At 45.1% G+C, this 10,569-nt stretch overlaps 1 protein-coding gene across 1 annotated transcript; it reads right to left on the bottom strand.

Moving 5' to 3' along the window:
• Positions 1-8: 8 nt before the first annotated feature.
• On the bottom strand, positions 9-9,908 carry TRIM40 (tripartite motif containing 40). The gene is made up of 6 exons (XM_010974088.3): positions 9,536-9,908; positions 8,328-8,888; positions 4,008-4,103; positions 3,213-3,437; positions 2,917-2,939; positions 9-2,734 (listed from the first exon to the last, which is right to left on the bottom strand). The coding sequence occupies exons 2-6, from the start codon at positions 8,670-8,672 to the stop codon at positions 2,491-2,493; spliced, it is 933 nt and encodes a 310-aa protein (XP_010972390.3). The 5' UTR covers positions 8,673-8,888; positions 9,536-9,908; the 3' UTR covers positions 9-2,490.
• Positions 9,909-10,569: the final 661 nt, after the last annotated feature.

The following is a 10,569-nucleotide window of genomic DNA, read 5'->3' as shown; positions in this document are numbered from 1 at the left end:
GCCAGTCATTGTAATAAATGTTTTTATATATTAACTCATTTAATCCTCACAACAACCCAAGAGGTAGGTACTATTATTAATAGCCTCGTTTTATACATGAGAGAACTGAGACGTATGGAGGTTGGGTAACTAGTCCTAAATCAGCAGATAGTAAATAACACAGCAATAATACACACTAGACGCTAGACATTAGACAGACGGTTTGGCTCCGAAGTCGATGCTCATGACCATTAAGCCATACAGCCTGTGTACATCCAAGAACTGTGGGAAGGGGACTTGAGATCCAAGGCAGCCTAGAGACTAGATTAACCTCTGGCCACTCAGTGACGTGGACCATGGACATCTGCTGTAGGACACGGCCACGTGTGCAGTTCTTATTCTCTCTACTGCTGCTCTTCCTGCCAACTAGTGATGCATTCATCATAGATCCATTCTGAATTTCCAAGAGAACCCAATGATCAGTTAATCATCATAATCCCTTTTCGATAAGATCTTTCTCGGCAGGCCAGCTTATAGGCTGATTTGGCCAATCATATGCAGCTCAGATGACCACCGGCCCAATCACTTGTAGTCACATCAGAAAAGGACAGAGTGCCTGGCAGGCACCTGCAAGGTAATTGACTGTCTCCAGTGGAGAGAGACCCGGGGAGCTTGTCAGTCTCCTCCCAGTCCTGGTAGGATGCTTCTGGACAAATTCTCTTGTGAGACGTTAACCCCAGCTAGAACACGGGAATTGTTAGCTATCACCTCCAGGGGTGTTCTTTCCTTGGCCAATGTCTTGTTTGTAGACTTGTGGGTCTCATGTTTCCCTGAGACCTACAGCTTCCTGTCTAGTAACTTCTTTTTCTGAACATCCACACTAGGTTCTTCTCCTTTCTCCCTTTTAGCCCTCAACTCCCTGCCCTCAATCCTTCTAGCACCCAGAGTCCAGAGTGGTTCTCCTTAAACACCTCTTGTTCCCTTCACTCCTAATTCAAAAGCCTTTGATGGCTACCTATGTCTTGGTGTCACTCATCTAACCCTCTGCTTGGCTTCTGATCCTCCCCATTCCCGGGTGTTCCAGACTAACTGGGTCAGTCTCCTGTACTGCAAATGTGCTGTGGCTTCTCCCTGCCGCCACGCTTTCACTTGTGCAGTATCCCAGCCTGGATCCTGGATGCTCACCCTTCTCTCCCGCCTTCCTCTGCTGCCTGTCCAATCCCACCCCCATGAAGCCAACCCTGGCTTTGCCAGCCTCACTCTCTCTCCTCTGTCCGAGTCTCTCCCAGTCAAGTCTGATTCTTGAGTTTTTACTCTTTCCACCACAATGCAGCCCCTCCTCATAGCCATGTTTTATTCTTTATATCCTTCAGTACTTAGTATAGTATTGACTTCTTCTGTAAGGGCTCAATAGAGACTAGTTAGAAGTTCTTTTCGTTAAACATGGAAAATCAAGAAGGCCCTTATACTTTCTATTAATTCACTCATGCATCCACTTAATAAATTTCACTGGACACCAACTATGAGCTAGTCACTCTCCTAAACCCTGGGGGCACAAAGACAGAGAACTGTCCTTAACCAAAGAAGCGATGCACAAGTAATTAATATAAAAATGTATTACTCATTGCTCCATTAAAATTACCATAAAATGTAGTATCTTAAAACAATACACATTTATTCTATCATTGTTTCTATGATATCTATTGCTTCACAGTTTCTGTGGGTCAGAAATTTGTGTTCTCTGCTTAGGGTCTCACAAGGCTGCCATCGAGGTTATCGGCTGGGCTGGGTTCTCATCTGGAGGCTCAACTAGGGAAGAATCCCCTTCCAAATTCACTTAGGCTGTTGGCAGAATTAATTTTCTTGCAGCTGCAGGACTGAGGGCCCCTGCTTCTTGGCTGAAAGCTGGAGACTGCTCTCAGCTCCTAGAGGCTGCCTGCTGGCCACAGGGTCACGTACTTCATCCGCAGAGCAAGGAGAGTCTCAAGAGTGAGTCTGTTAGCAAGGAGGAGTCCCATCCAGTGTAACGGTCACTGAAGTGATATTCCATCCCCGTTGCCACATAACATAACCTAACCATGGGAGTGACATCTCATCCCCTTTGCCATATTCCATTGATTAGAAGCAAGTCATGGAATCACATGAAGGCATGAACACCAAAAAGGGAGGACCATGGTGGGGTCACAGTAGAGTCTGCCCACCATAAAAATAATGTAAGTGCCAGGTGAGTGGTACAGACAACAGGTGCTACAGGAGCTCAGAAGGAGCATTCCTTCCAACAGACATGCCCACTCCATAGGCAGAGTGGCCTCACCACTGGTGAGCTCATGCCATCCACGTTCCTGGGGACTCCTAGTTTAATACGAGATTGTGAGAGATGGGTGCTACCATCAGTTCACAGGCAAAATGGAGATCTTGGATCCTGACCTGTGCAGTGGGAGCCACAGGCAGGAGCCTGGTTCAGGAAATAGGCTGTGAAACTGTCCAGGAGTCAGAGGGTCAGGCATCCGGTCACAACTGTGGAGATGAGGAGAGGGGATCATGCTCAGGACAGGGCAGGACTGAAGGCGCACTAGGTAGACCCAATGGGAGGCTGGACAGGTTGGGAGAATGAAAGCCAGGAGGCTGAGGTGAGTCTGAGATGAGGTGGCCCAGGGATGAACAGGTCAGATCTGCCGAGGATGGCTGAACAAGTGATTCGTCAAGTCTCTTCTCTAAGTTGGGATAAACAGCCTCTAATTGCTCTGGTGTGCTCCTTAGAAACAAAGAAATCATTCAGTATATTCTGTTGGACCTTCCACTGTCCAAGTAGCATGAAGATGCAGGTTAATGGAATAGTGGCGCTCCTTGACTTTGATAAAGCCCATGCACACGTCTATGTTTGGGTGGGTTTGTGTGTATAAGCACCCGTGGGAAGGAAGATGGGATGGCTCATACCTGTTCAATAAGTCACTGGCGTCCTAGGAGAAAGAGAGTGAGAATCACAATCAGTTCTCAGGTTCCTGTCACCTCCAAATTCCCCCTCTCCCACCCACTAGTGGATGTCCCTCTGGGCTGTCACCTTGAGAACAAGAGGGAATAACACCCCTTCCGTGTACCCTGCTCTGCTGCAACTTGGACAAGCCATTGCCACATGTCACAGAGAAGCCTCTCCTTACACCTCTCAGAAGGATGCTACAGGTAAGCTGTTTGGGGAGAGCCCAGGGCCTTGGGAAGTGCCTTAGGGCCTGCACCTTCAGCAGGTTGGCATCCAGTTTCCTGGCCATCCTCTCCAGATCAGTGACCAGCCTGCTGAGTTGCACTATTGCCCTGGAGATGTCAAAGATTCTGGACATCTCTGCTGGCACATCCTCCAACTGGTCTGGCTGCTGCTGAGAGAGGGCCTCCAGCTGTCTCCGGGTTTGGTGCTGGGTCTCCAACTCAGCCTCCAGCCTGTGGGTCCCACAGTCTACCTGAAACTACAGAAAACGGACTCCCTAAGAGTCAATGTCACATGGCTCCCCAACCCTCAGTCTCTGAATGTTGAGTGAGAATGTTGATTCCTCAGTCCTCCCCACCTCATGGTGTTGCCTCTGCACATCACAGGTATTGGAGAGGCAGCTGTGTTCCTCTTGAAGGCAGGGACACCTCCCCTCCCCACCTTGCACTCCTGTGAACATCCACAGATCCCATGTCACACGTGGGTAGCGCGCACACACTCACACCTACATACACCCCACTCAGCAGGAAGATAGCTGGTCAGAGATGAGAAGGAGACTTTGGTTTGTGTAGCAACTTGCAGTTGTGGGGCTGCTTGTCTCCTCTGATCCTCACTGTGAGCCAAGTAGGGCAGGACTGGCTTTCAGTGAACATATAAACCACGTGAAGATCAGAGGGCTTGCCTTGCCCCAGGTCACTCAGCCAGCAAACCCCGAGGCTGAGAGCCCAGCTCCCATGTTTCCAGCCTCCAAGACCTGCCCCGACAGCAGACTGCTCCAGACAGACAGATGGCCGGAACCAGAAGTCCTTCCCAGGACTCTGAGCCCCACCTGCACAGCCTGCAGTTTCTTCTCCTCCTGAGCCCTGAGCCGCTGGAGTTCGCAGGTGTCCTTTCTGAGCTTCCTGCTCCTGCGATTGAGTCGTTCCTAGAGAGACAGACACCCGTGCTGGTCAGACTGGAGATGAGGGCGGTGCCCTCGGGACAGATGGTAGGGGTTCTGATCACAAGATGAGGCTAGAGTAACATACTGCCTGAAAAGAGGCAGCCTTCCAGGCATCATGCTTGGGGTAAGGAGCACGAGAGTTTATTTCATGGATAACGATGGGGGAAAGCAATGGGTAATTTTTTAAAAAGTCTTAACTACACAAAAATAACAGTAAAGAACCTTTTCTACTTGACTTCAGGATATTTTTCTGTCAACATCTAAAAGTTGTGTGCTGATCACCGATAATTCTTACTACTTCCCATTAACAAGTGAAGCCAGTCTAGAGAGAACTGACTTACAGAGGTGACTCAAAGCCTCATATACCACTCCCCCATCCTGGCTGGGATGGACAAGAATCCTCTGTTGGAGGCAAACCCATAGACCAGGAAAGCATGGGACATCTCTCTACATCTTAAATCAGTGTCAGGAGGGATCACTGTGTCCCAGAAGCTAAGGACATAATGAATGATTTCAGTTTGTAAAAGATTCACTTTCTGATTTTTGATAAACTATGTAGGAAGGAAAAATAAACAAAGCTGATACCGATATCAACGTAGGCCTTTAAGTAATCAAAATGGAAGAAAGGTGCAGGATGGGGGTGTCAGCAAAAGAGTCTGAAAACATTCTTCTTAGAATCTCTAGTCAGCTTAGTTACAGAATGTATTTGCTCAACCAGATAAAAGGGCATACAAAGCCATCATAACAAAATGGTGTGGTATTGGGGCAAGAACAAATAGAAAATGAAAGAAGAGAGAGCTCAGGCACAGATCTGTGTTTACAAAAGAATTTAAGAAGAAAAAGTTGAAATGCATGAGCCATAGGTATGAATGTACGTGTGGAGAATACAGTCAATAACTATGAGATATCCTTGTACAGTGACACACTGTAACTAGACTTATCCTGGTGATCGTTTTGAAATGAATAGAAATATCGAATCACTATGTTGTGTAACAGGAACTAACAAAGTGTTGTGGGTCAATTATACTTTCAAAACAAACAAACAAACAAACAAACAAACATAGAGAAAGAGATCAGATCTGTGGCTACCAGAAGTGGGGGGGAGGTAATTGTATGAAGGTAGTCAAAATGCACAATCTTCCAGTTATTAGATGAATAAGTACTAGGGATGAAATGGACAACACGATAAATACAATTAACACTGCTGTATGTTACATATGGAAGTTGTTAAGAGAATAAATATCTTAAGAGTTCTTATCATAAGGAAAATTTTTTTTCTATTTCTTTACTTTTGTATCTACATGAGATAATGGATGTTCACTAAACTTATTGTAGCGATCATATTATGATGCATGTAAGTCAAATCATTATACTGCACACCTTAAACTTATATAGTACTGTATGTTAATTATATCTCAGTAAAATTGGAAGACAAGTTTCTACTGTATAGCACAGGGAACTATATTCAATATCTTGTAGTAACTTGTGGTGAAAAAGAATATGAAAACGAATACATGTGTGTTCATGTATGATGAAGCACTATGCTGTACACCAGAAATTGACACAATATTGTAAACTGACTTCAATAAAAACATATATACACACACACAAAAAAGAAAGAAATGTACCTTTCCCAATGAGCTCACTAGGAAACCACAAAATAAAGCATTCCAAATTGCTATAAAATATGCTACTTCATCAAAATACAAAAAGTAAATAAATAAATAAATGAAACTGGAAGAAAATAAAATAAAATAAGAAGAAAAAGTAGTACACAGATCAGTGATAAAAGGGACAGAATCTGTAGGGGGATAGTGTTGAGAAAATGGGCTTACAGCGGGTGGAGGTATAGCTCAGGGGGAGAGTGTGCACTTAGCACTCGAGTCCTGTGTTCATTACCCAGCACCTCCATTAAAGAAAAAAAAAACTGGCTACAACAATGGAGAAACATAAAGCCAGATCCCCACCTAGAAACGTGTATGAAGGTATACTCCAGATGGATTAAAGACCTAAGTGTGAAAGGAAAACTATGAAGTTAATCGAAAATAAAGAATACATTTGTGACCTCGGAGTAGGGAAAGATGTCTTAACTAAATCCTCGAAACACAAATCATGATAATTATTTAATTTGATTGCCTCAAAATTAAACATTTCTCTTCAATGACAACACTATGGACAAAATGAACAGAGAAATGACAGGTTAGAGATAATAGCTGCCATGTCTGAAACCCAACAAGAGACTGATATACAGACCATAGAAGGAAAGCCCAGAAATCAACACAGACAAGAACCCAAGAGAAAAATTTGCAAAGAATATGAGCAATTAATTCACAGAAGAGAGAATGAATTGATGCCCAAACTCACCAGTGATTAGAAAAATGGAAATTAACATAACAGTGAAATATTATTTGACTCCCATCAGATTAATAAAAATTAGACAGCTGGATAATGCCTGGGGGTGGGGGATGTATGTGGATATGAGGACCACACTGTGGGCTCTGAGGTGTTACTCTGGTGCAGCCATTCTGGAGAGGGTCCTGGTCACCTAAGTGTGCTATCCACTATGGTCCAGTCGTCCTGTTTCTGGGTAAAAATCCTAGAAAATTCCTCACTTAGGTTCTAAGGGGACGTTCACACTACAATGTTGTTTGTGGTAACAGAGACTTGGAGTCTTGTAAAGTCCACTCCCAGGGAGATGGATGAGTAAAATGCGGCATGTGCCGCTGTGGACTACTATGCAGCTGTCAGAAACAATGGACTACGTGACCCACAAGACATGCACGGATCTTAAAAAGCATGGTAGGTTGGAAAAACAAGAAATAGAATGAGGCCTATGATGTTATTTTGTTAATACACAAGCACCCAATGCAGCAATGTGTACGTTACCAAACTGTCTACAAATAAAAATAGAATGAACACTTTAAGTGGTTGCCCATGGAGAAGAAGGAAAGATGATTAAATGGAATGAAAAAACCAGAAAAAAAGGGGGATGGGATTTGTGGACTAAAGATAAGAACGTGCTATTAAATGAAGAGGGTAGGGGATGAGAGTATAGGTCAGTGGTAGAGTGCCTGCCTAGCATGTGTGAGGTCCTGGGTTCAACCCCCAGTATCTCCATTAAAATTAATAAGTAAATCTAATTACTTCCCCACCAAACAAAACAAAACACAGAGAGTATGTGTTTCATTAAGTAAATCCTTCTCACCTCAGGTCAGAAAAAAATGGGTAGGGGGTAGTTTTGTTGTTGTTGGCTCTTTATTGGTACATTTTTTATTTTTGTCATTTTACCTCATTTCCTCTTAAAAACTCTTAAAATGTGTGCTTCAGGAAAAGAAGAAGAATCCCGCATCACTGGACATGTACAGGTGGAGGCTGGGGTTGGAGGAGATAATGCAAAACTATGAAGTTGTTGAAAAGAATTCATAAGATCTGTATGTACTGATGCGAAAACAGATTAATGTCCAAGATGTATTTTTAGATATTAAAAATGAGCTACAGAAAAATACAGTAGAAAGAAACTTTGTGTGTGTGTGTTAGAGAGTAAATTCACACACACACAATTTTCTAGAAGAATGATACACAAAATCTAACAATGATTACCTCTGAGGACTGAGAATGGAGGAAATCAGGAAGATTATTAGTTTTCATTTTATACCTTACAGTGTTGTTTGAATGTACCACTTTTATGATAAAAAAATAAAATAAGATAAAGTAATCACTATAGAAAGGAAGGAAGGAAAGAAAAGACAAAGGAAGAGGGAAGAGAAAGAGAGAATCATGTACTAATTTCCAAGTTTCAACCTATGTGTTTAACATATGTAAAACCTGATTACATTTCTAGCCAGTTTTCTAGTACAAACAACCAGGGGAACCATATAGTTTTAGAACTGAAAGAGTTTTGCATTATCTAGTCCCACTCCTTCCTTCTACAGATGAGCGAAGTGAGAGGAGCTCATGCTTCCTGAGAATCTGACATCACAGTGTCAGAATCCCCTCTTAGACGCGTGCATTGAAACTTTAACATCCGTAGCAAAATAAACACAGAAAAGCAAAGACAAGGGTCCAAAATAGGATGAAGCTGAAGAGACGAAGAAAAGTGTCAGTTACCGAGCCTCTAGGATATGCCAGGAGTACTGGACGGGGAGTAAGGAGTAACTCAGGGAGGTGGTGGCAGTGGTTGGCTGTGATGACCCCCCCACCCCTTACCTTGTAGTGGCTGATGGCATTTTTAATGGCCAGTTCACAGTGAGACTTGTGTTCAGGGGACACCCGGCATTCCATACACAGAAGATGTCTGCTCTCCTCACAGAACCAGCACACCTTCTTCTGGTGTCTGCGGCAGGTGTAGCCAGCCCCCAGGACCCCCTCGGAACAGGGCTTTCGGCAGAGGGGACAGCTGCGGACTCCGGAGGCCGAGGTCTCCTCCAGGTGCCGTGCCAGGCACACTCGACAGAAGAGGTGTCCGCAGTCAGTGCTCACCGCCTCCTTCAGGCACTCTTGGCAGATGGGGCAGATGCCCTCTTCCCGGATGTCCTGGCGCAAAGGGACCATGGGCTCCACTCTACACTACCAGCCGCCTGCCTATAGGGCCTCCTTCCCCACTGGTGCTTTGGAAGTCCTGCCACAGTAGACAGTCCAGAGAAGGTGGCCCTGCTGGAAGGAGGCAGCCCTGGAGCAGCTTAGAGGACACGACTCAGCTCTCCAACTTCAGTCAACGGCCCGCTCTCCATCAATGGAGCCGTAGCACGGACCACAGAAACCACCATGCTGCACGAATTTCAGAAATAAATCATCAGCTTTGACATGTGCCCTCTAGTTTCCTTGTCTTTACTAGACATCATTCTTTATTTTTCATACACCTGGAGGAAGCAGGTGATTCAAAAACCAATTCTATTTCCCTCTTCAGAGCTTTCTGTGAATATTTTTACAGCTCAAAATTAAAAGGCCAGAGTGTCCTGGTTAGAAACCAGGGCATCAAAAACTTGAAAGTCTTCTCCGATTTGCCCTCAATTGAGAGAATCTGGCAGGAAATGGGGTGTCCTCTCCCACCCTGTGATGCTTGAAGGCGCACAGTCACACTCTAAGAATGTGACTACTGCTATCATCCACTACCCAACCATTTCCAACAGCATCTCTGTCGGCTGTTCATTCTCCCAACCAGCATCCTTTTCAGGGTTGTACAAATTCTACAATGAAAGGGAAAGAGAAAGAGACCTGGACACAGAGCAGACCAGAGAGCTGTGTAATATTTCAATGTACCCTTTCCCTGCCTTTCAAATCATCTCCAAAGATGACCCAAAGGAGGAAATTCTCCCTGTCCTCTCTTCCCTTAAACACTGGGCATTTACTTCTCTTTCCTCATCCCCAAGCCTCTTGCCTAGTCCTCCTTCAGAGAAGCTCTCTTGGGATCCTACCTCAACTTCTCCTGCTATGACCTCAGGTTATTTTCTCAGGCTCCAGATCTGGAGAGATGGTCAGCAGGTGAATGGTTCTTTTTAAACTCTGCTGATTATATACACTCACGTGTTAGTAAAATGGGAGGAAAGGTGAAGAGGCCCAACCTCTCCATGGCTGCGTGACCAATCTAGGGTAGCTTGAAGGCGAGATGGACTTTGGTTGGTGAAAGGTGTGGCTTGTTTGCGCACGGGGGGGAGGAAAGTCTTGGTGCCTCTGATGTAAATATGATATGAAGTGAGAGTCAGCGCACAGACTGGAGACCTCCCAGACCCCGAGATGCCAGTACTTCTGGATAGAGGTGTCACAGGACCATGGCATCTGCTCATCATGCCAGAACACCAACTGCCCACCCTACTTTCTTCCAATTTCCCTCTAGTCAGGCTGGTCTTAGCACTGACACTGGGGGAGTCTGCAGTGGGTAACACTAATGAGAGCTGCCTGCTCAGGCTTTGAAAGGTCCAACATTCTTGTTCAGCTCTCACTCCATAGTATCTTTCCTTAATCCCACTTGTCCACTGTCAGCTGTGGTGCTGTTAATAAAAAGTCACTTTCTCCAAAGTCACAGTTCCTTGGCTTTCTTCTCAAGGGAGAGAGCTCTCTTGAGTCTCAGAGTCAGGGGTGAGGTGGGCACCTTCCTCACTCTGTACCACCACCTCCTGAGCTTGATTACCAAGAGTCAGATAAAAATATCTGTTTGTAGATCTCTGGTCATCCACGTTCTTGCTGTTCCGTGCTGTCCTCCACGGAGCCATCTCCCTTGATTCACTGAGGATGAGTCATTGAGGACGATTCATCAAGGCTCGCAGGCTCTTCCCTACCCCACGTCCTGCCATCCTCCTGGGTGATTTCAAGGACTATGTGGATGACCATCAACACTTAGGTCCTTCAGCAACTTGATTTGCTCACATCCAATGACCTTTATTTTTGCTGCCCACCCCGGTGACCATTCGCTGGTCCTTGTCAGAACAGACCTCACCACCTGAAATCACAG

This window comes from Camelus bactrianus, chromosome 20 (genome assembly GCF_048773025.1).
Source record: "Camelus bactrianus isolate YW-2024 breed Bactrian camel chromosome 20, ASM4877302v1, whole genome shotgun sequence".
Lineage (NCBI taxonomy): Eukaryota > Metazoa > Chordata > Mammalia > Artiodactyla > Camelidae > Camelus > Camelus bactrianus.
This window is presented reverse-complemented; position numbering and strand designations above follow the sequence as displayed.